Raw genomic sequence first — 25,899 nt, 5'->3', positions numbered from 1 at the left:
GCCTGAGGCCAGCTCCTGTAGCAGCAGTCAACACACAGTTGCACTGGCCTTTGTGTATGAAAGGATAAAGACACCTCTTTAACAATCTATCTCATATTGTGCGTACACATGAACTTAAACTTCCCAGTCATAGTCCACTATAAAATGAATGTCTCTGTTTAGCAGGACAGCAGATTTAAAAGTGAGCGCTGCTCTCCAGCAGAGTTCATGTCAAAGGTTAATGAGGTGCTCCTGAGAGATTGGCCCGGTGAACTCATCTGTCTCATCGAGCGCTCAGGGAAATGAACTGCTTAATTAAATGAGGAGGGGAGAGGATGTGACAAGTGCTCAGCGTTTAACAGTTGACTGGATGAGGAAATGAGATTGCTGCGTACTAGTGTTTTGGTTAGAAAAGAAAAGCAGCCCTTAGGTTGGAGGAATTGTGCTTGGAAATGTAAATGGTCTGTATTTCATATAGAACTTTTCTATAGTACAGTTTTTACCATTTACCCATTCACACACACACATGTATACAGTATCTATGTGCACCATTCTCTCTTTCAGTTCGGTATCTTGCCCAAGAACACTTCTGCACACAGAATGGGGGTGACTGGGATCAAACTACCGACTCTCTAGGTAGTGGATGGCCCGCTCTTCCTCCTGGGCAAACTATGTCTGACCTCTACACTAACACACACACACACACACACACACACACACACACACACACACACACACACACACACATTTGCACTTATAAAAAAGTTAGGACAAGCTATCAATCATTCTTGTTTTATATATTGCTTATGCATTGTATAAACCCAGTGAGGAGGTATAACACATCATTGATCTACCTCTGATTTCTCAAATGTTTTAGCTCTTTAAACTTATAAGAAACAATAACAATGTGACATTTATCCTGATAATTATCGATATCGACAAACATCTTAATCTTGATATAATTGTTGGCCCCATCCGCCAGCCCTGGTTAATAAGAACCATGCCCTCTAGGTTTTGCCCTTTGACCGCTTGTTATAGTGGTGTAGGAGTTATAAAGATGAGCAGTGACTGGTCATGTTTTCAGGCAGCACCATGAAGGAGCTCAGGATACTGCTACAAACAAGTCTGACTTTATTACTCCTTGCAGGCAGCAGCTCTGGACGATACGTCAGTTCAGGTGAGTCTCGTGTGATTCATCTGTGGTGGATGTGGCTCAGTCTGTTGTTGTTAATAATGTGATTGTTTACATATGATTCTAGCAGGAGAAGCCTCTTTTTCAAACCAAAAAGTATCCGTGTTCTTTCGAGCATCTCATGTCAGTGTTTGGTTCTCGTCATCAAAGTTCAAATCTTATCATGACAAAATGGAAGTTTCAGATGTTTGATCTCACTCAGTCATTAACACAGAGACAGTGTTGGGATCATGATGGTGATTGTGATCGGAAACACTCTGCTATCTCATATTTATGATGTTCAAAAAGCTTTGTGTGCCAGCTGTAAATCATCAAACCATTACAGGGCCCAGTCTGAGAATGGACCAGGCTTTGTTAACTTTTCATAACCAGCTGAAAGAAGAGGTGCAGGTTTTCTACACGTCTGATTACTGCTACAAGGTAAAGAAGTTATACTGTCTCTTCCCTTTCTCCTCTCTCTGTCTGTCTGACAACATATTCCTCTGATTACTAACACATGATAAGCCAATATTCTACAGTATGATGCCCACAGAACCCTCACATACTGAAGAAGTCAACATTTAATGTTCCTCACTCAAATCTCTCCAGTGGCCATAGAGCTCCGGAGACGTTAAAACCAAAAAGAAAACATGAATGGTCCAAATGTGATATCCAGACAATAAGTTAAGCTTATAAAACGCTGCTACATTTCCCATAATGCAGCAGCACTTTCGTTAGATGTACATTCAAACCTCGTGTGTCCAGTATTTAATGCAGGTTTTATTTTGTCAGAAGTCGGGATAATCCATTTGGTTTTATGTGTCCGATTTGATCAAGCTCCCTTCAGACGCACAAAATAAATTATACAAAGATATGCTCTGTAACAAGTAAACAGACTTTCATGTAGAAAATCAGAAGAGAGCCACTTAAATGGATTTTTAAGATGTGAGAGCCGTAGATTTAAGGATGATCAAATCTACCATCTCTCTGCATTTTTGTAAGTCATTTTATAAGTTACCAGCTTTTCTAACATCAACTACATCAGTCATTCCCAAGCTTTTTTGGCCTGTGATCATTTAAAACTTCTTGTGAGCCATTACCACAAGTTTTGGAATGACTTTGCATCTTTTCTTTCATTAAATATTTTTTGAGCTGGAGAGATTTTAGAGACATGAGGAGGGAAAACCCATTATTCTACAAAGAAAAAGCAAAGATTTTATGACTTTGAAGTTTGAAGAGGACATTTGCATAATTATTATTATTATTTTTTTTTTCTTGACTCATCTAGATTTTTGTTTATAATAAAAAATGGGATGCATCAGGCACATCCAGTTAAGAAATAAATAATTTAATGGGAGCTTTAGGGGTGCAGATTTTCTCTTTTTCAAATGTTGCCTTCCCCAGCTCAATATACTCTTTATACTGCTCTGCACATTGTCTTTTTGCACCTGTATACATGTACAAGTTAGATATATCTTTTATCCTTTTTCCGAATACTTATTTCTCACTCTAGACTCATTATGCCCATTTTTCTCTTGACCACGTGTCGACCATTGTTATTTCTATTGGTTTCAACTCAGTTTTTCCTCCTCTTTTTCCTCCTCAGTGTGTGTACCAGCATCTGGCCAGTGTGAAACTCAACAACAACAATACATCTGTGGTGATCAGCACTAAATTCACTCTGACTGTGCAGGTGGAACCAGAGGCCAGGAACTCAACTCTGTGCAGGTGACAACCAGTTTAATATTCTCAAGAAGCATCAATGAGATGAAACCAGTTGTTAATTTACAGCCCACAGAGGTAAAACTGCTGATTTGTTCCCTGTTTCCTCATAAAGACCCGGCCTGTGGGAGTGTATCGCTCTTGTCTGCAGACGTAATCTAGTGTGTGGTGGCATCAGCAGTCTGCGTGATTATTTACAGGGCTGGGGGAGTAATCCTGACCTGCTTTCTGGGCCTGAGTGATGCCCTCCCTTAAACCACCTCTCCGCTAATCGATCAGGAGCCTTTTTGGGGTTAATAAGACCCGACATTCCAGTATTGATGAAAAGGGCTCTTTAAAGCTTTAAAGCCACACGTGCTGTGGAAACCTCAGCGGGGACGTTAACTGGAGGAGACAGTCGCCATATTTATAAACAAGCAGCGCTGACAGGATACCGGGGCCAGGCTTTCCATTTGGGGGTCACCCATAAACATGGTGCCAGGGATTCAGTTGCAACATGACGGCCTTCTGCATGGTGCTTTTTCTGGCACTCTCTGAGGCCTGCTCCGGGGCCTCTCAGATCAATGCTGAGGTCTCTAACCAGACTGTGCTGCTATTGATTCCCTTCTGCCTTTGAAATAACACTCCAAGTGATAGCTAGTATGTCATCCGAACAGTGGATCAATATGAGCGTGTAATGCATGTTTTGGGGACCTGGAACTGGAAATGGTGGGAGGACCTAGGGAAGCACTTTGGGTCCAAAGGCACTAGGTGGTGCTGCCGAGCTGTGTGGCAAAAGATAGGAAGAACAATGTATTCATGTGAGGATACACAATCTCAGAGGGGATCAAATAAAAGCAGCCTGCATTGTTAAGTGGTTTTCACTTTTTTTGGGGTTGCAGGTGGAGTCAGAAGTATGAAGAAGGTGGTCATTACTCCGTTTGGATCCAGATGTCAGAAGATCCCAGCTGTGCTCACACTGTGGCCAAAAGACCAAACAACGCATACCTGCGTAAGTGCACAACACTGATGAAGAATACAAGATGAAGAACTGACGGAGAGTGAATGTGATTGCCCTGTTGAGACACACTGACAGTAAGAGAACATGGTTCCACGCTCAGGTCGAGCCTTTTGATCCGCTCTCTGCTTAATTGAGTCAGCAAAGAGCAGAATCCCTCGGCTCGGCCTCGTCCACTGAGCAGTACCTCTCATCCATCTCTGGGGACATGATGTGTATTGATCAAATAAGACACGGTTTCTTGAAAAGGGATAAAAAGAGAAGCTTCTCTTGTTTGTTTTGAAGGCCTGGCTCCGCGAGTGGGGGATTGTGGGTAATACATTAGGGAGTGTGGAAGGATTAGGGCGTAATGGGATTTTGAAAGCGTCTCTCTCCATAATGTACACTCTACTTAACAATATTGCAGATTATGTTGTAGATCAGACTTTTAAGGCCAAGTAGCCATTATCCCAGCAGATATATGGTCAGTGTGACTGCACCCCTCACAGTATGATGAGCTTCCATTAGCTCCACAGACCGGTGATTATACAAACTCCCTGTAGGACTTGCTCAGCTTAAGTAATGGTCTGGTCAGCAGCTCCAGACGGGTTAGAGTTGCCCTGCTAGGGAATTTCAAAGTTTACTTCAGTGTCTCTCATTGATTGGCCGCTGGCCTTCGTGAGGTCATTTTCTGGGCGCAGTGTTCTTCACGAATGTATTTCTGTGCAGCCGCTATCAGATCCAGCCTTTAATCACGTTAGTACTGTATTCTGCATTGTACCACAAACCACAGTCACCTGCCGGGGGCCTTAATTATTTCTAAGAAAATCCAAGATATTGACTCATATTAAGTGTTTGACTTGAGCAAACGTATTGACCAACTGAACTTGATCTGGTTGTTTCAAATCCGTCCATTAATTTGCTTTTATGTATTCTGACTCACAGAGGGAGCATGGCTGTTGCAGGAATCTAGTGCTGTCTCACTTCGCGTGTCGAGATCTTTATGGTGTTTTTACGAGCACACACCAGAGATGGATGTCGTAGTGTGGATTCAGCTTAGGTTAAATGGTATCTTTTTATGTTTGTTTTTCCACTGAGGACAAACACGGCACCTGCTGCTCCTGTGTTTTCCTCTTTGACGCAAGAAGAGCATATTGATATCTCCTGAGCCTATGTGTCATAGTTTTATAATCAGTAGCACAGCTGTCCAATGTCTCATTTTTATTTCAATGCTGTTGGGACCGATGGGTGAGAGATAATGGTGCAACTTTTTATTTGCAAGAAAGAGGTCAAAAAAAGTAGTATTTAGCTTGATTAGTATCTTTATTAATATTTCTGCCTGTAGTGATACAGATACAGGAACATGTGTTTTTGGTTCTTAATCATCAAGGAAAATGTCTATATTTGTTTTGCAAATAAAACCATTCATTGTTTTTGTGGCCCCTCATACAGTTCTTCATCCGGACCCCAGTGTAGTCTTACATTTTCCTTTTCAAATGACCGTAGTCTTAGATTACCCGCAGTGATTGCCCGGTGATGGATCGACCAGGAGTTTCCATTAGGCTCTTCTTTGTCACTTGAGGGATCCCCTTTGACACTGTTTGATTCCCACAGGGGAGTCAGGAGGCGAGTACAGCCGGCAGTTTGGACTGGTTTATCAGGCCTTTTATCCCCAGTCGGATTCTATTCTGATAGACATGTAAAGCTCCAGGCATGGACGTCCAGACACAGAGGCTATGACGAGCTGTTTGATTACACAACTTCCATTTGTTAACATGAGCTTTTTTTCTACTGTTCCCTCAGCTCTTGTGGTTTCAGCTCTCTCACTGGCTATAATCGCTCTCTTGGTCGTTGCGGCACCTTACGTCTACAGGTACCCATGTGTTTTTCACATCATCCACAATGATTCAGCTCTCATTACTCTCCCATCAGAACCAGACACACCAGACTTTTCCTTTTTACAGGAGGCGTCGTACATCAATATTTTTTAAGACCATATGCTGCCAATGCACTCAGTACTCGGTGGATAATGTAAGTAAAACGCTACCGCTGATGATTAATATCTTCATACACACAGTGAGATGACACAGATGCATGATTTGATTGATTAGATGTAGATCAATCATAAACCAATCAAAGGATTCTCATTAAATGAGTCCTAAGGTGGTAGTCTCTTCTCAGCCGTGCAAATTTGTTCAAGATGCAGGATTAAACTCACAATATGATTATTTAATTTTCGTTTAATCTGATTATTCCTGAAATTCCTGTTTTGTTTTACATAATTTAAAGCATTCATAGGAACTCAATGCTAAATAACTGCCCCATCTTTCTTTTCCTCTGCAGAAGAATGACTGGCTTTAAGCTTTATTGCAATCTAACATTAACATTGCCTTGGTCCAATAGAATTATTTTCGTTGGCCAACTCCGCAGCCTGAGATGCATACCAAAATTGCTCAGAGACTCCAGCCGTTTGGGAGACACTAATGGAATGATTGATACAAATGTTAGCGGAGCCAGTTGTACTGCAGACTAACATACAAGCGATAGAGCAGAGCGTTGTGTCCATCCAATCATCTTGCTTGATGGCAAGAACTGCTGTGTGTTTTTTGGTGAGCATGAATGGCTCCTCTCATTCTTCCGAGCAAGATGCCTCGGTCTCCCATATGCCGTCTTTATGGCAAGCAGATCCATCAAAACATATTAGTGCGGGTGTCTTCCTGCTCTGGCTCTTTAAACTGCTGCATAGGGGCCAGTGAGTCAGGCTAATCCAACTGAGAGGGCAACAGGCCAGAGCCATCTCAATGCTGCCTTCACAGCGATGGGGGGGGGGGGGAAATGAGGCACCAGCACCCTGCACACAGAATGACCCTGAACATAGAGAGGCTCAACAGGATTTTCAGGGGTTATGAGCAATGTGGCAATTTTGACTTTTGTTCTTGTCAATATTTTTACATCTCAGAACAATCACTGTAACATAAAATCTATAAAATGATTTTGCATTAGATTTTTTGTAGCTGCAACAAATATCCTTCAAATCGAATCTAATCATAATCAATCAGTGCTACAAAAGAGGGTAATTAAAATAGAATGAAAATCAGCACTAATCAATAGATTTGTATTAATGTTTGATTAGAATACTACATATAACCAGAAAGGGCTCATTCATAGTGGCAAACCTAGGTTACAGAGAATTGTAGTCTGTAATATTTTTGGGGGATATTTCTGCCCTTAGCAAATTTGCATGGAATACGTAGTACTCTAGTATAGATACAATGGTATTTTGACAGACCTATGTTCTTTTTGAGTTATAATTTTATTATTATGATAATAATAATAATGATTATAATAAACTTTATTTGTATAGCCTCTCTCATACATTCAATTAAGACTGCTTAACATATTTTTGAAAAGGTTAACAGCTGCTAACAGAGATTAGCTGCGAACACAAAGGAAAGATGAAACAACAAAGGTTTAACATAAGGCATTATGGTCGGTAAATCATCAGGTCATGACATTATTTCACCAATGTTTGTCTCTACAGGACGGAGCACATTCTTCTGAAGCTGAACACAACCCCACCAACGCCAAACCAACTCGTCTGCGCTCACTGGACACTTTCCGAGGGTATGTGCTCCATCAACAACCAACCTATTTATCAGTCCATCACCACATGCTGCTCGCTCACATGCTAATTCTTTCTGGAGTGGTCTGAGGCATGATGAACATCTACAGGCCCGGCATAACGAATAATTACAGGGGTCACAGTCTGGCCACATGCTCCCCCAAGCTTTTGTTATCAGGCAGTATAGCTTTGGGCATGATTTGTGATATCGGTGCTTCTCGGGTTTGGAACAGTGTGTTTCTGTTGGACAGGAGTGATGCATGTGATTGAATCTGGGCTCCCTGCTCGCCTTAATTGTGGCCTGGGGGTAGACACAAAGCACGCCTCTCTGGAAACAGGATGCTGGTGTGGCTTTGACCTCCCCCTCGCCAAGTAATTGATGTAATATTACCGTCAACATATCAGCACACATCCACACGGTCATAGATCTCCTGCCAAAATGGAGAGCGAGAGGAAATCCAGCGGCACAGAGGCAGGATCCAGGGGACGACTGGCGTCTTCTCAATCTGTGGCTTTCTTTTGGACGAAACCTTGCCTGAAACCACCGTGCATATGTGATCAATTCAAAATACCACTTAGTTTATTTACCTTGGACTGAATTGGTTGGAAACGTTCATAACAGGGTTTCCATGAATTGATGCATTTCAATTTCCTTTCCTTTTATTTGCACTTGCTACCGCAGCACTGTTCAACCCTATTTGCCAAAATGTCACTCCAGGGTTACAAATACTTGTCGCATATTGATATCCTGATTGGTAATATTGGAAATTCTCATACCTGACAACACACTTAATCACACTGTGACTCAGCACTCAGGGTTAACGCTGTGTGTGCCTCCTCAGCTCTGTGACTTATGATCCATACCCCTGATAAGTAACAACTTTCTACAGAAAGCAGACCCATCAGTCATCTGCCATAAATACTGAGACATTTCTGAAGGCAAACGGCTTTTCTTGTGAGCTGGTAGTTTTTTTTTCTGATCATTGCTCAGCCTCCGCTGACATGATATACAGAGAACTGTGGGGTTGCAGTTAATTTTTCTAAAAGGATCTGGATTTTAATCTTGTGCCGCCTTGCTAAAAGCCTGTTGCTGGTCCCCTCACTGTCGAAAATCGCACCGTCAGTAGTTAGTGGTGCCATACGACAGAAGAAACAACTATTACATCAAAACAATGGATTGCATTTAACACCAGGTGGCTGATTCATTCTGCGCCTTATTTTGACTAAGCTCCAAGTTTTTCTTTCCGATTCGGTTTCAAATATGCTCTGATGTTGGGCCACAAAAAGGAACCTTGGTATACCCACTCCAGTAGTAATTTATTTTGACTAGATTGGGTGTCCATGTACTTGATATGTCCATCACTGCAGGTAACTCAATACTCTGCAGATATTTTGCAACAGAAATGTACCCAGCTAATATTCTAATTGGTAATACGTGTGCAGGGATTCAAATCAGTCAGTCATAACCAGTTGTCACTGCATTACAGACACGTCCGTCTGTAATCTGTTAACTATAAATCATGCAGGCATGAATTAGGTCTATTACTGAAGTGACAAATGTTCAATGGAGAGCTTTATAGGGATATTTAACACTCAAACCTGATTAGGAACCAAGAAAACACGCCTGTGGTGCTTCAGCCTGGACATTATCTGTTTGTGTATTAACTTTGCTGCAAAATAAAACAAATCGATCTCAGTAAACATCATAATAATTAAGTCCTTTTAGCTCCCCTTAATCATAATTAGCAGGTAAAACGTGTGCTTACATGTGTGGCATTGCTAATGTAATCTGCTTATAATGGAGCTCTTATTCAAAATCAGGCACCCAGAGTGTTTTAATCAAAAAGATGACCAATAAGCCACGATACAGCAGTGATTTTCACCAGGTCTCATCTGGCTAGTGATTTAACCTTTGTCTTTGTCACTATGGCAACTAATGGATATGTTCGTCAAAAATTAAACGATAGCCTGCGTATGTGTGTGTGTGTGTGTGTGTGTGTGTGTGTGTGTGTGTGTGTGTGTGTGTGTGTGTGTGTGTGTGTGTGTGTGTGTGTGTGTGTGTGTGAGGGAGGGAGAGAGAGAAAAAGAGCACATGGACACATGCACTACGGTCTAGTCTACTTAAAGAGCCCCTTTTGAGATGATAGTGGCCGATTAAAATCTTGTATCAGCAGGTTGGGGCTAAAAGAGCAGTAATGGCTCTGGTGCACCTCTTAATTTAATCTAGGCAGAAAAACAAGAGGAGGCAGATACAGTGCACCTTATCAGGCGATCTCGTTCCTAGAGGTTGTACTAATCTTGTTTTGCCTCTTAAAGACCCTCTTATGATTTTTTTCATGAATCAGACACATGAATCAGACGCATAACCTGAAGTATTTAGGATGACGAAAGGATGAAATCTGCTTCGGAGCAACCAGCTGCATCCGCCGTGCTTCCATTTACATTCCCCTGCAAGTTTGTGTTGTGTAATGGCACCCGATCATTTTCCTTACATGCAACGCAAACACCTTATTTTCCTCCAGCGTCTGATTCAGTGGAGCACTCCATCACGTGTGCAGTGTTTCAGCAGCCGTGGCCAGTGCTAAAGTATAAAGTGTATCATATATTAGCTGCAAAGGCTTTAGTCAGCACTTCTGATGGAGGAGATCCAGAGGACAAGTGTTCATTTCCTGAGTGATTCATAATGCTTAGATTGCATTAGCTTGCATTTGGAGTGTGCCTCTTTACCTTAAACTCAGAAGATGGTTAGAAAATATTATAAAACTATTATGCATTTCACGTTTTTAAAATGTATCTTTGACAACCCTTTCCTTCATTTACTCTTTGCTGGTGCATGAAGGTTAATCCCATTATTACTGATTTACTAAATATGGCTTACTCATTGTACTGTCTTTGTAGATTTGCCCTGACAGTGATGGTGTTTGTGAACTACGGTGGAGGAGGCTACTGGTTCTTTCAACATGCTCCATGGAATGGTTGAGTAAAGTCATACACTTAGGACAAAAACAAACTTAGAAAATAAAACTAGAAGGGCACACGGGGAGCACACACCTCCACCAAGGCTGATTGGCCTCTTTATCACCATATTGCATATATATATATATATATATATTGCATGAGATACATCTACCATGTACACAGAAATCATACACATTAAACACAGACAAAATATAAATGCTCCGATATAGTTGAAAAGAATATTTGATACCATACAGTAAGTCTAGACAGACTAAAGATCACCCCTAAAAATACTTACTTTGATCAACAAAATCTGGATCATCTACACAATATTTGAGCTGATTATAGATATTAGCACTCTACAGATATCTTTTTTTTTTAAGTTATATCTTGGAAAATTCACAAAAATGTGGCATAATGCCCTCTTGTTAAAGGAAGTGAAAAAAAAAAAATCCTGGATCTGCCTTCTGATTTGGATCGACACAAAAATGAAATAGGTTCTTCCCTGACCCATACGTGTCTTGGTAAGGTACATGTTTTTTGTGTGATCCTGCTAACTAACACACAAACAAATGCAGATGAAAACATCTTAGGCGGAAGTAGTGAGAACATAGCAGAGCATAGTCAATTCTAGCTGACATTGGTGAGATACAGGGTACACAACGGACAGGTCACTGTATCAGTGTATATTTCTAAGCCTTCTTCACACAAAGGCTGATATGAAATGAATGCTCAATGGCGTCTCTCTCCTCATCATGTCTGCTGCATTTTCTGAGCCGTTGTCACTAATTATGATAAATATCGTCTCAAATCAAACACACAGGACGCCATTCCTCATTCGAGCCAAATCAAAGCTGCGATCCATAGACGTTTATTGTTTTGAACAACCAGGGTGGAGAGAGGAGGAGGGATGAGTGTTTAAATGACAGCTGGGAGAATATGGGAGGGTGCTATGACAGAGTGACACTCCTCTGCTGCATTTACCAGTCTTTATGTGCCATTGGGCAAGGCACCTGCTATCGAGGGAGACCGTTGCTGGGTCTTTTGTTTCTCTGGGTGAATAAAGGTGAATAAAAAAACAAACCTAAATGTCTCTGTAACTTTTATGAAATGTATGTCATCGTTTAGGGGTGTTCCCAATTTAAATTTTATAATGGCCTCCTCACCACATCTACAAGGGTGTATTGATTTCATGGGTGGTTTGACTGATGAATTCTCTGTGCTGCAGGGCCGCTACTGTCACAGGACTGAAGATATTTATTCATCACACCTTTTCGAAATGGAAAGTTAATATCAGGAGCAGCACTTTAAGGACATAGCTTTGTTCTTAATTCATCTTTTCGTCCTTTTGGATTGTCTGGATTAGAGAATTTTGAACTCAACCTCAAGTATCTGTGAGCCTATTGATATTCATTTGTCTCTGGATTTGTTGCAGGTTTAACTGTGGCGGACCTTGTCATGCCGTGGTAGGTTGTAAAGGAGGACTGTAAGATATTTTCAGTCCTATTTTAATATACACAAATATGCATAGTTTTGTCCATATACCTTCTTTTTTTTTAAGAGCGTCGTACTTTTGTTTCTTCCAGGTTTGTGTTCATGATTGGCACCTCAGTGGTCTTGGCTTTCAGGTCCATGCACAGGAGAGGGGTGAGCCGCCTCCAGCTGCTGCGCAAAAGCACCTGGAGAACCGCCGTCCTCCTGATGCTCGGCTTCTGCTTCCTCAACTACTCACCAAGAGACGGACCACGTAGGTACACACCATGCAGCACATCCTGTATTTGTTAATGGAACAAAAACGTGATTTGTGTATGAGTTTGTTCTGTACTGGGGAAATTATCAAAACCAATTGGCATGTCTGATAATAGACCCACGTATTACATGTACAGTACTTTCAACCATAATCACCAGCAGAGAGCAGAGACTTTACTTTTGTTTAAGCACTTGAATCATCTGAAATGTTAAACCAACTGCATTAGCTGTGATATTGTATAACATCACATAATTAAAACTTCTGTAAGACAACATTTCTTTTAGCAATCTGTAATCAGTGGTGGAGGAACAGTTTACTTAAGTAAATAGATAGACAGAAATGTAGTCAAGTAAAAGTACCGCATTAACTTTTCTACTTGAGTATGTAAGTAGTTGCTTTTAAGTATACTTAAAAAGTAAAAGTACTCAGCCCTTGTGGCCATTTCCCTAATGCAACGGTCCACTACATCATTATAGCAGTTTCTAATAGCTGTTTCTTCACCAGTGATGATGCAGCTGCAGAAAATAATTGTTATTTGCAGTATAACAGATCTTATATTGGCTGTGTTCATACTATGAAGAACACTAAGAGCCTTGATTTAAAGATATTGTGTTTCAAACCAGATTTGTGTTAAGAGCCACAGCTGCAGGGCTGTGTTGGGCTTAAAATCGGGGGAAGCAGCCAGAAAATCCCTGTATCATCATTCACCTGGGGATGCACAGGGCGCCCCTCACACATTAGCCCCCCACCAGTGCTAATGGACTTTCATGGGTGGACGTCTGCGTAACAGGGTTAACAAAAATATTGTTATTGTGTGTGTGCAGTCTCAAAATCCAGCACCAGGGGACATTTAACAGAGGCAGATTGAGCAAAAACAACCGCTGTGGTAATGGACAATTATAAACAGATAGTGTTACACCCCTTCAGCCCCATGCAGCTGCTGTGGAGGCTGCTGCTGCTGCTGGAGCTGCTCACAACAGCACCGGGACTTTTACCATAAACTGCAGCTTTGCCCTCGGTCTCCAAGGACGTCCTCGGCAGTTCAGTTGCAGGGTTTGATCTAATAAGAGAATGGAGACATATCAGCTCAATGTTAAACCATTTCAGTGTTAACCTCTAACATTAAGCATGAGTCATTTCTAATAAATCACACTATGGTTATATGTCCTGATCATCATAAAAGCAGCATGAAGGACGTTCAAACTCAAAGTTTTAGCACGACTTGTGAACTTATTGTGGGAGTTTAGGAAATTATAGTAAGTAAGGTTTGGTTAATTTATGCAGATTCCATTTAAAACCATAAAAACACATTGTGGTAAGGCTAGAAAAGACTCAATAGAAGTAATAGCGTTTTTGAGATGTAAAAATATTCTATTTCTTGTGTTTTCAAGATTTTATCTCAAAACATCTGACTTTGCTTATTCTTTGCCTGACAGTGACAAGTTAGAGAAGAGAAAAGATGAGATGAAAATGATTTCCAATAGTCCAATTCAAACCCAGACTGTCCTTGAGGACGTTTGGATCTTAAAAGGAAAAAACACTTTTCAAAAAGTTTTTGCCTTTGCTGTTTGTACTGCTGTCAGATGGCTTTACTCAGTTCTGCTCACTTCCAGAAGAATCATTATTTTATTCAATCACTGTAAGTGCTCAGAGATGGGAAATAAACAGCAGAGCTTTCACTTCTTATAAGATATTGAACGTCAAAAAAATTGCTTAATTTCACACACACACACACACACACAAACAAAACGGCATTGATCAGAGATAGTGTTAAAAAGGTGTGACGGCTTCCTGCGGTTCACTATAATACTGCACCTTTCCCTGTGATTTTTATTGAAGTGACAGACACAGTGAATTGTCTCAGAGGGGGTCGTGTCCTGCATATTTAACAAACGTGTCGTCCGTGAGAGCTTCCGCTTTTCCTGTGAAAATAGAGATTTCCGCCTTTTATTTGATTTGATTTGAGCCGATCAATGATTGGGACTGCATTGTTATTACGGCACGTTGCGTGGCAAAGAGGTTTTCAATTAACTAATGTGTAGATAACCATCAATCTCTGGACCAGTAGCCGAGCCAATCAGACCTAATTTGTCGAGACTGAGAGATAAGTGGGAATCTTTGACCAGCCTCCCACCTTCTTGACATGTTCACATCCTGAAGCCTGACACCATTTACATGTGTGTCCTGCTGTCCATCATCCTCGCTCAGGAAGCAGTGATAGTAGGATGATTGAGAGGATGTTCTCGTGTTCAACATCATTAAAATTCCTGATTTACAATTTGATTAAATCAGCAGTAATAACTCCACACTGTTGAGTTGTATTTATGCCTTGTGTGACACATTTGTGCATTGTTTCGCTGTTAAGCTGCACAGTGCGGTTGTGAGTGTTCGTGCTGTGTGTTGTTGGCTGTGCTCTAGTGTCGTGGTCGTGGCTGCGGATCCCTGGAGTGCTGCAGCGTCTGGGCTTCACCTACTTTGTTCTGTCTCTGCTGCAGACTTTCTGGAGACAGAGAGAAATCCCACTGACATCGGTGAGCAGATCTGTCAAGTCCAATTTCACCATTAGACACAAAAGAAGAAAGACACAGAGGAAAACTAACTTTGAAACAACGTTGAACTGTGGCTCGTAGACTAATGTAGAGTCTAACATCGGCACGCGAACACGCATCAACAAACTAGCAGGTTAACATGTTGATGGAGTTGCAGGTATTATATTATTGGTTCAGCCATTATTGGTTTGGTCATTAACCAAATTATTGGACAAAAGGAAGCGTTCATCTGATAACACTGCTGTTAAAAAATCAGCATGGTCAGTGGGCTACATCTGCATGTTGAGATATTTCACAGGATAAGTGAAGATTATGACCTGATGGTTTCATTAGATGAACAGTCAGGGTATAACCAATTCATTGTCTCTCAGGAGAGGCCCAACAGTCTCCTTGAATTAAATCAAGTGGCACCAAATTCCTTAGATAGATATGTGTCATCTGAATTTTTTCATCAAGATCGATGAATTATTCCCTAATATTGAATGGGTTCTTCCATGGCCCACGTCCCATCCTTCCAACAAGTTGTATGGAAATCTGTATGTAGTTTTTATGTAATCCTACTTAGAGACAGACAAAACATAACCTACTCGGTGGAGGTCATGAATGACTTGCAGAAAGACTGACAGTATAAAGGCATGCTGCTAGCATGCCTTTAAAAAGCTCATTTGCAGTGTTGTTTTTTATGTTTTGTGACATAGTCTGTAAAAAATACAGATAGAAATACAAATACAAACATTCAGCCATAGGTGAAAAGGGTTTGTATTTTTTTGTATTGTTACATAGAATTCAATGTAATTTAAGAAGACTATTAGGCAATTGAATAATTTCTATACAATAATTTCCCATTATATCAATTAACAAATAACAATTTTAACATTGACATTGATAAAGGATTCCTAACCCTATTTACTGTTTGTTATTGACATTTAATCTTACTTTTTATTAAAACAAACAGTAAAACAATGCAGTAGATTTCTGTGAATAACCTTTTTATTTTTACAGTGTATCTTAACAAGATTTGTGTGTGACAGCATCACTGGTGGAACCCCATCCAGGATGTGGTCTTGTATTGGCCCCAGTGGCTGATAATAATCCTGCTGGAGACTCTGTGGCTGTGCATCACCTTCCTCATGCCTGTGCCCAACTGCCCCACGTAGGTCCAAGTCCAGTCTGCTCATTAATGCACTAATGCTAAATGTGTGAATTCCCTCCACCTGTCCCTGCTGAGATAATCTACAGTTGGGGCGGCAGCAGAGGTGTTTGTGTGCACACCTTGTGTTGCTGCCATGATTTATGGGCCCGTGGTGGATGCTTCAGAGGGCATAATTAGGCAATCTCAGTCTGTCATGTGCAATAAGAGGAGTGGAGGCAGAGGATCCATCTTCCTCGCTCTGTGTCTTCTGCTCAGTGCAGCTTTTTGTGTTTTTTTCCCATTTCTGTGACCCAGCATGGCATCCTATAAATAGTAACACTTTCCCCACAGCTTTTTCACATCTGATTGTTTTTGTTATTGTTTTAGTGGCACGTGAGAGTTTCATGGTGAACACAAACCTCATACAAAGATTAAAAACAAGAGGTGATAATTGCCAGAATTAGACATAAAAACTGCCTCAGGACCATCCTACCTGCATTTCTTTGATCTTAAAATTCAGTGTAGGCTCTTTTTGAAATTTTCAGTCCTTTGTTGTTTATTTAAAGACTGTATGAGAAATATGCAATTTCTTGTTCTACACTAATCATGACCACACTCCTGTTTGTTATCAGAGGGTACTTGGGAGCTGGTGGAATCGGTGATAATGGTCTTTACCCAAACTGCACTGGAGGCGCTGCAGGACACATTGATAGGCTGATGTTTGGTGATAACATGTACAGATACCCCACGTGCAAAGTAAGATCTTTACCACACACCATTCATTACCTTATCTATCCATCAGTAAACCTTGCAGGTGGAAGTGAAACCATCAAATCAATCTTTGCCTCTTCTTTTTTACTTTTCTACTTCCAGGAATTGTATCAGACCACACAGCCCTTTGACCCAGAGGGGGTTCTGGGTACAATCAACTCCATCGTCATGGGATTCCTGGGGATGCAGGTATTGGGCCGATCATGTATTTCTCTTCTATGAGTCAATTAGTGTTGATTCTTGCATCCTGTCGGTTTTTAGGGGAGCACATATTATTCTGTTGTCATGGTTTAGTTCCAAATTTCCGTTTGCTCAGAATAGAAGACATGTTTTTCCTCACACGTTATTTTGCAAATATAGTTGAGCTTACTCTTTAAATGTGAAGGCTGACTTTGATGTCAATTCTACCAAACCACAAAATACAACATTTTTCCATTCTTCCCTATTGGCTTGCAGATAGTTTTGATGACATTTTGTGATACATGTCTCTGAAACCTCTGGCACTACCTCAATATAAATCTGTGAACGACATTGTGATGCACAAACCCGATAAACCACAGATGTCTTTACAGGAACTAAGTGTTAAAACAAAATAAATTCCAATAACAAGTGCTGCCAGGAAGTAATATGGTTTCTGGGAAATGATTTTGGTGAACTGCCCCTTTAGAATGCTGGCAACTGATTGGCTGAGAGCCCCCTTTATTCAAATTAATCCACACTTGCCCAGTGAAGGTTTTCACAAAGATTCAATCAGCTGTTTAGGTGATAACACTCCAGCAGCACGTTCAGCCGTGATGTTAAAGTTAATTTCTTTTAATGACGCCACCATTTGATACATATTTGTAAATTAAAAGGATACATTTCTAGAACAGCTTATTTACCAAGATAATTAGGGATGTTCTTTTCTGATAACCTTGTCTTAGTAGGTTAATAAACACCCCCCAAGAGTTGTAAATTTCTCTGTACTTAAATGAAGGTTACGTGAAAGACTCTTTGCCGCCTAATTATAAGTGCACAGCTGCCGTCGTTTATTGACAAAATGATGTCAGGAAGCGAGGAGAGAGCTTTTGGTCTTTAGACCTGAGTCTGCGATGGCGACACTGTCACTTATAACCATTTGTGTTGTGGGACGTTGCCAAGCAAGAGCAGCCACATAGTTCAATTCCCCGTGGGCGGTTGGCTCTGAGCCCTTCAGTCAGCGGGTCTTAGACGACACGCCAGGTGTCCGCCGCCCTCCTCTGTGTTTGCTCATGCTAATGTCCTCGGCTGAAACATATTTATCATCACCAAATTAATCAGAGGGCGTGGATGACTCAGACCAAACATCTGGCTCGGCTGGATAGGAGAAATATGACCGCTGGGCCAGGGACACAATATTGACACCTACATCTCAGGCCTATTTGGTTACCGAAAGCCAAATACACTGACGCACCGTGTTGATGGTGTTTACATGGTATTTCTCACTAACTGTATGATTGACTGAGTTCTATCTGTTTATCTCTGCTTCCTTCTCCACAGGCTGGGAACATCATCATTTTCTACAAGGGGAGAAACGTCCAAATCCTCTGTCGATTTCTCGTGTGGGCCGTCATCCTGGTAGGTAACAGCAAACAGAGGTTTAAGACACAGTAAATGAGTGTAAAGGTCAATTGATAATTTGCAACCGAGACAACAAATCTCTTAAAACATCGTCCTGCTTCTATGACTCACACACACACAGCGGAGCACTTACATGGGGCTTGCTGTTAGACTTTGCCTCGCAGGTAAACTCGCCAATGTGTTTTCCAGCCACTCGGGTATTAGTCATAGCCGCCAAAGCCATTCATTAGCAGGACTTAGGAGAGGACATGTGTGCGATCTCCGTACAATTAAACAACATCCATGTGTGGCTGTGTTTCCGGGCAGACAAGGGTATCCAGCGCCTCGGGGGGATACGCACTGTTTCCCGTTGTTGTCTGTACCTCACATGTGGTTTTAGATCCGAGGAGTTGTGCATATTACTTACAGACTTCAGCAGTCAGTACACACATCTAATAAAAAACATGATCAATTAATATACTGTTCCTGCGCTCAAACATTTACAGTTCTTATACATGACTGTTTTGTTAATGCAGTATATCAGAAACAGATTCAAGTTCTTCAAAACTAAAATGAAAGGATAAATCTTGTAAAAAATCAGCTTGGATAGCATTTCAAGTCATATTTGTTTTGGATTGGTGCTCATTCTGGGTGGTCCCAAAAACACAAAGAGAAGCAAGCTGGCTCCTTTATTTGTATAGAGGGGCATCGCGTCCCACAGGGAGCCGCAGAGTGTTAGACGAGATGGCCCATTTTGCATTTCTAAACCTGCGACAGGAGGCTGTTAGTTCGCTCTAACGAGACTGACAGTCATCCATGAGGAAAAGCCAGACTTTGCCGAACTGTGCCTGGCCACTGCTTTTACACACACACACACACACACACACACACACACACACACACACACACACACACACACACACACACACACACACACACACACACACACACACACACACACACACACACACACACACAGTGACACGCTGCAGAGATGTAGCTTGTTTGCAAAACGGGGTTAGTAGGAGCCTCCGTGCTGTGGAGGCAGACATCCTGAACGGGCAGCCCTGTGACCTGGAGCGATGATGGAGCTGCAGGAGCTGGCTGCATCACACGGCCTTGGAAATCAAAACGGTGCAGGATGAAAAGAAGAGGCCAGTGGTCGCAGCCAGAGGAAAACATGCAGAAACAGATATATCTCATTAGCTTTAAGTTCTGGTTGATGTATACGACTGTGGCTTTTCTGTAAGTTTTAATTTTTAGATTCAGATTTCAGAGTTCATCAGTCTGGTACGTGTACTTCAACTAAAATGGATTTATTTATTTATTGGACTATAAGCACTAAACATCAGTATATTAGAGTTTGAAACATGCTGAAGGAACCAATAAAGTTTTTTATAAATGCTGTCTCATCATTACATCATCAAAGAGTTGAGTTTGTCAGGTCAAGTCAAATTTTATTTGTTTACCCCACATTCACCATGGGAATGAGATTTACAGGCTCACAATAACAATGGGTCCTCGGTAGCTTTAACATGGAGGAAAGCAAGTCAACAGTCTGCAGCCATGTTGAGCTAAACATTAAGGTCAGCAGGCTCGTAGTGCTAATATACTGGTGTTTTATTTTATTTTATTTTATTTTATTTTATTTTATTTTATTTTATTTTATTTTATTTTATTTTATTTTATTTTATTTTATTTTAAAAAGGGTATGATGATGGCAATAAATGAAAAGGAAAGAATCCTGCTCATTTAATAAAAATCAATTGAAATTCTACTGTTGAGTTTAATATCATTAACCTCCGTTCTTAAATGACAAATCTCCTCCATTATTTCTCCTGGTCTTGAATCTTGCTGACTATTATTGTGGAGCGAGAGGCTGGAGGGAGGTGAAATAAATTAGATCCATTTGGCCTCTCCCAGAGGCAACGAGTGATAAAGTAACACATGACTAAATAAATAAACATTAGGCTTTAATGTTTTTTTCCACAATATCTCACAGTTCACCAGTCAGTGCTACAGAGAGGATTCAGATGCTGTACTCGAGATTATGGTGTTGGAGACGATATATATCCAGGATCATGCTGTGTTTAGTAATGGATCAATACAGGGACTTGAAATCCTGGTTGACTGAAATAAAGAAAATAGAAAAAATAAATGGTTGACAGAGAGAGCAGCCTGTTTGTATTGATTCTGGGAACAGATCCAGACCTGTGTAAAACGTAAACACAGCATATAATCGTCCCATGTGTTCTGCTCGTTTTTGCTTCCTCCTTAATCTCAGCGGCTGAATCTATTCTTAGTCCCACAAAGTGTTTTCACCAAAACAGAAAGCAAAATTAGTTTTCGTGATTGGCCTGTTCCTGATATTGACTCCTCTAAATTCGATCTGGGCTCGGAGGGGAGGCAGGAAGCCGAGCCGAACCACCCCTTGTTTCAGACATGTGCTCTTGACATTAGCGGGTCTCCTCGGCGGAGGAGGAGGAGGGAGCTCATTTTCTGTACGCACCCAACCACAGCATTGGTGTTATCCACAGGAGAATCTGCACAAAAGTACCAGAAAGTGTTGACACAGTGAAGGTCTTACACCAGAGCTCACTGAGTTGATATTATGGGAGCGGCCATGCATCTTCTTCCCTAATAAACAACAGCCCTTGTTAATTAAAGTCCAACGATCAGGCTCCAGAAGTGAGAGATTGGAATTGAGCGATTGCCCCACATACCAGCCCCATCCCACATCCTGCTGCCTGGATAGCCTGGAGACTTAATCCAGCTCGGCTAGGCTATTTCCACACCATCGATTCTGTCATCTATACACATGATGGATATCCACCTAACGAGCGTTGGTTTCTGATCCAGTGCCCCGGGTTTCTCTCGCGAGCGCAAAAATGTTTCAAGTATCTAAATCATACGTAAAGGTAAATAGATGAGACAATAAACACTTTTTATTGATGTAGAGTTCATCAGATCACTTGCATGTATATTGTGGTTATTATGACTCCAGGGTCAACTGGGCTCCAAATGGGTCTAATTCTATGCTGATGAATCTCTGAGGAGCATAACGTCCCAGTGTAGGTGATGAAATAGTTTGGAGCTCGGTGTTGTGTGTGTGTGTATCTTGATGGGCCGTGGTCACCTGACTCTCAGATAATCGGTTAATCTGCCGCACTCGCTTGATTCTGTTGCCTCGTGTTTTAGCTGCCCAATACGGCTTGCTTTATCGCCCTCCATCGATTTGAAATCTGTTTCATTTCCACCCTCAGGGAATCTCCGCTGCCATCCTTTCTAAGTGCACGCGAGACGGAGGATTTATACCTGTCAATAAAAACCTTTGGTAAGTGCTTCCTGACCCTTTAAATCCAGCCACTTTTCCTCACAAAAGAAAGGATGGGCTTCCAAAAGTGCACAAATCAAGGCTGCTAAAACACACGTTTACTTACCTCTTACAACAGCTACTACTGTAAATAATCTGTTGGGAGTGTGAGTTGAAGCGATCATACATCCTCCCGACATGATCGCTCTTCCTTACAGCCAGCAGGCTTAAGGAGGCTTTATCCTCTCTTCCCCAGAAGCACTCACTACACATTTCAGCAGCCCCGGCTGATGGGATCTGGGAAAAGCGTCCATATAATCACAGAGCTGTCTAACTGCTCCCAAACCATCATACGCCTTTTTTTTTTTTTCTAAATGAAAAAACAAGGCACGCCATCTTGATAAATGTTTGTAAAGCTTTGGCATGAAATACAGAGCAATTACTACTTCAGACGTAGATTAGTTTATGACCTCTGCTGTGGTTCCACCTTCCACACATATGATGTGAATCATTTTAATGTTTGAGGCAGAAGAATACCACTTCATCTGTGATGTGTAAGCAAATTCTTCATGATTTTCCACAGGGCCCGCTGCTAACACTGCGCTCATCCCTTGCCATTACCTGACTGGCTTTTATAGGCAGTTCATCATGCACAGGTTATTGAGCTCTTGAGTATGAGTCCCTGCCTGGATGTCTAGAAGTAATTAACTCGCAGCCAAGAGTCCTTTTTGGCCCCACTTCAGCTGAGATTTTTAAAAAAAGTCCAGTGAAAGGAGGCTGTGGGAGGCCGCCATTTTACATTAGATGATATTACATCAAACATTCTTGCACTTAAGAACAGACAGGGACATGGCTGGCTGGCACGGCTCCACGGGGCACGTGCCAAGGATCCACTGCTGATGCTTTGGACCAATCCAAGAAACTGTCCTGCAGTATGCTGGTTTGGCTGGAGAGCCCCGGGTGTTATTTATCTGCAGCACAGGATTGATAGACTCAGTGTCTTTACACGCTTGTTCACATCGTGCTACAAACATTTTAGTTACGCCCAAATGTAAAATACTGGATGTTGCTCTAAAGTATCTCTGATGGTCTGTTTCTCCAGGTCGTTGTCCTATGTGACATGCTTGGGCTGTTTCTCCTTCCTGCTGCTGGCGGCCATGTACTTTGTCAGTGACATCAAGGGCTGGTGGGGCGGACAGCCGTTCATATACCCAGGTAACATTTGTTCACACATCACAGAGCTCAATGTCTCTTCCTGGTGAATAAATCATGATGGGCACACGATCACACACCTTCAGCTCAAGTCAACAAAGTGCATCTAACTTCTTAAAGTAGCTATAATCTATACTTTTATACTTACAATGAATCACAAGACTCCTTGTAGTGATGAATCCACCTGAATCCTTTACTTTTGCCATTAACGTTTTGTTTTATTTGTTGTTCTTGATATTACATTTGTATCATATTGTTTGTTGATTCTTTTTTTATTGGTGATTTTAAATGCTATCGTATTATTGTATTATTTTGCCTTTTATTGCTTTTATTTGTGTAGCACCTTGTAATGGCTGTTTTGAAAGGTGCGATACAGATAAAGGGTTTCTATTATTATAATTATTATTATTATTATTACATTTCCCAACTCTGCAGCTCTATTGAGCATTTTAACTTTAATGTTCTATTAAGTCTTAAACCTCTCATCAATGCTGTTTCCATATACAGGTTTCCAACTGTTTTCACTAAAGCAGTACCACCCCACAGCCAAAGTTAGTGACGATAGGTGGTGAACATAATGAAACATTTAGCATCTTAAAATCCAAATGTTCTCCTTGGTGGAACAGAGGAACAAATATTGAAACATGATTTCAAATTCAAGCTAACTTTGCTAATTTGTGAATCCATTGGATGTGTAAATAATCATATCAACTAACAAAATGTCAGTGTGTCGTGTTTCCACTGCCATTAAATGGCAAAAATATCCAAATGTTAACCTTCTGGAGTCTGAGGCCTCATTGCTCACTTTTGACCTGCCTGACATTTTCTATGTTTCACCGATACATTAAAAACATTGTTTGCTTTTTATGCTTTTACTGAGCACAAACTGATCTAAGAGCAGTAAGCATGTCATTAGTATGTGGTCATTTCTGTCTAATGAGACTAACATAATTGTAGACTTCTAAGGCTTAATGCAGGTCCTGTTAAACAACAACAACTTGTATTTATTTCTTATCCTCCCCTCCTCAGGGATGAACTCCATCTTTGTGTACGTCGGCCACTCTCTCCTGGGTTTCTACTTCCCGTTCAGCTGGGAGATGCACTTCCAGCAGAGCCACTGGGAGTGGCTCTTCCAAAGCCTGTGGGGGACCGCGCTGTGGGTGCTCATTGCCTACCTGCTCTACAGGAAGAATTTCTTCCTGAAAATATAAACAGAATGACACCGTTATCTTTACAGTTAACTGTTTCCTCTTCAGTGATACATATACATGTAAATCAAGCCTACTGATGCTAATGTCCAAGTCAGCTGATGAATTAAGCAGCAAAGAAAAGGTTTTTATTTATCAAACACAAGCTGTAGCACAGTGGAAAGAGGGTAAACATCCATGAAACCCATTAAAACAACACCCTGGTTCTAAAGAAGAGGATCCAGTGATCCAGTGTCAGGGTGGGCAGCTGAGGTTTTATTTGATGCCACTGAATACACTGATTACATAAAATATACTGAGGTGGTACTTAACAAATTAGGCCGAGTGATTCCACTACACACCAGCCCGACCATTATGAGACTGTTGCCATGGGCACTTCTCCCCCTTATGTGTGTTTGTGTGTGCGAGTGTGTCGGGGGGATGTACCATCTGCCGTCCAGGTGACAATACTTTAATGGGGGTCAAGATGCACAACTCACAGTCATTAATGGGACTGAAACCTCTCACACTCATTGTATTAGAAAATCAGGGAAATGACTTGAATCCAATTCATCTGGAGGCGAGCCCCCTCAAAGAGCCTGAGCCCTTTTGACATTTTACCCATTCAATACTAAACTACTGAAACAGAGTTAATCCTCAGACTCAAACTATATTATTCTCACATGGTTGACAGGCTTGTTGATTTATTTATATATATGTGTAGAATGTGTGTATGATCAGATCGGTGTGCTCTCAACATCAGGTCAGGTTGTGTGTACATCATGAAATGACCATCTAGTTAATTAAATGACACAGTGTCGTGCTTCTCTTCCACAGTAAAATCGAATTACTCACGCCTCCGAGGCTCTAAGAACCTTGCGTAACACGGTGTAGTGGTTTCGGTAACTGTCTTACGAGCAGACGTTGTTGTTGGAATGCCGCTAGGTGCCTCCTTCCGTCTTGAACCAGACTCCGAATCCATTACTGCTCTCCTAAACTCCTGCGCCCGCGATGGAAACACATTAATGCTTCTTCATGGGATTAAAATGAAATCGATACAGACTCACCACCGAGGGCTAAAGATATCTTCTGTGTATTTGCGTGCGATGATGAAGCTTTAATCTAAATATTAGCATTTAGCTGACTCATTCACAGTGACGTACAGTAACTGCAAAAGCACTATGAGCACAGAACATCAAAAGCAGCTGCTATTAAAGATCAAAAAGGTCCAAATCTGAATGTCTAGACTGTGGAGGTAATGAATATTCTTCTTATGTTTCAGATTGAATTTCTGCTAATGTCATCCTGCTGGCCTCTGAATGTCTTGTCGCTCTATAGCTTTGTCAGAAAAAAAGCCCATAAGACACCACTGTGGTCCCACATACCACACTTCCTTGCCTTTATTGATTCCTACTGAGCATATGTCTCACGATACCTATGGTCTGTCATATGGAAACTTTATCCCAGATACAATGTGCTCATGCTGACCACTCGCCTTCTTATATTCTCATAATGATCCCAGCTTTCTCCCCTGATGCAGCAATCAGCATTATATTTGCCCTGCTATAGAGTAAGTGAACATCTGAGTACAGTATCTGCTCATCAGATCATTTATTACAAATGTATTAACATAACACATAAATACAACTTGATATCTTCAAGCAAGCAACAACTATTGGACCTTTTATTGGAGGATAAAGCAACAGCTTTATTTGAAATGGATATACAGCGTTTTACTGAACACAGTTATAGATAAATCTATTTACAGCACAGTATTACATATTCATCATGAATGTAAAAGCTAAGGATTTTTAAGTCCTATGATGAAAAGAGAAGACAAATTAAACCAAAGATGGGGGCTGCAGATATCAATACAGAGTAGGTGATATGTTCTTTTCCTGCTGAGAAGCCCTGTCATCCTCTACTCCAGTGTTTTTGTGCTCCATGCAGAGACATTGATTGGGGAGCGATTTCTGTGT

At 41.2% G+C, this 25,899-nt stretch overlaps 1 protein-coding gene across 1 annotated transcript; it reads left to right on the top strand.

Annotated features, from left to right (window-relative positions):
• The first annotated feature begins 55 nt into the window (after positions 1–55).
• On the top strand, positions 56–25,747 carry si:dkey-192p21.6 (uncharacterized protein LOC565246 homolog). Its single transcript, XM_034608376.1, has 18 exons — positions 56–1,156; positions 1,497–1,591; positions 2,757–2,878; positions 3,754–3,863; positions 5,652–5,721; positions 5,813–5,879; positions 7,390–7,472; positions 10,369–10,445; positions 11,864–11,894; positions 12,015–12,175; positions 14,597–14,709; positions 15,759–15,880; positions 16,492–16,615; positions 16,733–16,819; positions 18,149–18,226; positions 21,472–21,542; positions 22,624–22,736; positions 23,763–25,747. The coding sequence occupies exons 1-18, from the start codon at positions 1,054–1,056 to the stop codon at positions 23,942–23,944; spliced, it is 1,809 nt and encodes a 602-aa protein (XP_034464267.1). The 5' UTR covers positions 56–1,053; the 3' UTR covers positions 23,945–25,747.
• The last annotated feature ends 152 nt before the right edge of the window (positions 25,748–25,899 follow it).

Source organism: Hippoglossus hippoglossus, chromosome 15 (genome assembly GCF_009819705.1).
Source record: "Hippoglossus hippoglossus isolate fHipHip1 chromosome 15, fHipHip1.pri, whole genome shotgun sequence".
NCBI lineage: Eukaryota > Metazoa > Chordata > Actinopteri > Pleuronectiformes > Pleuronectidae > Hippoglossus > Hippoglossus hippoglossus.
The sequence above is the reverse complement of the archived record's forward strand: the minus strand, read 5'-3'. Positions and strand labels throughout refer to the sequence as shown.

Excerpts from the sequence above, each read along its gene's own strand:
- si:dkey-192p21.6 (XM_034608376.1), top strand. The coding sequence starts at position 1,054 with ATGTTTTCAGGCAGCACCATGAAGGAGCTCAGGATACTGCTACAAACA. Across the intron at positions 10,446-11,863 it reads TCAACATGCTCCATGGAATG|GTTTAACTGTGGCGGACCTT; the intron begins GTTGAGTAAAGT and ends GATTTGTTGCAG. Across the intron at positions 21,543-22,623 it reads CCTGTCAATAAAAACCTTTG|GTCGTTGTCCTATGTGACAT; the intron begins GTAAGTGCTTCC and ends CTGTTTCTCCAG.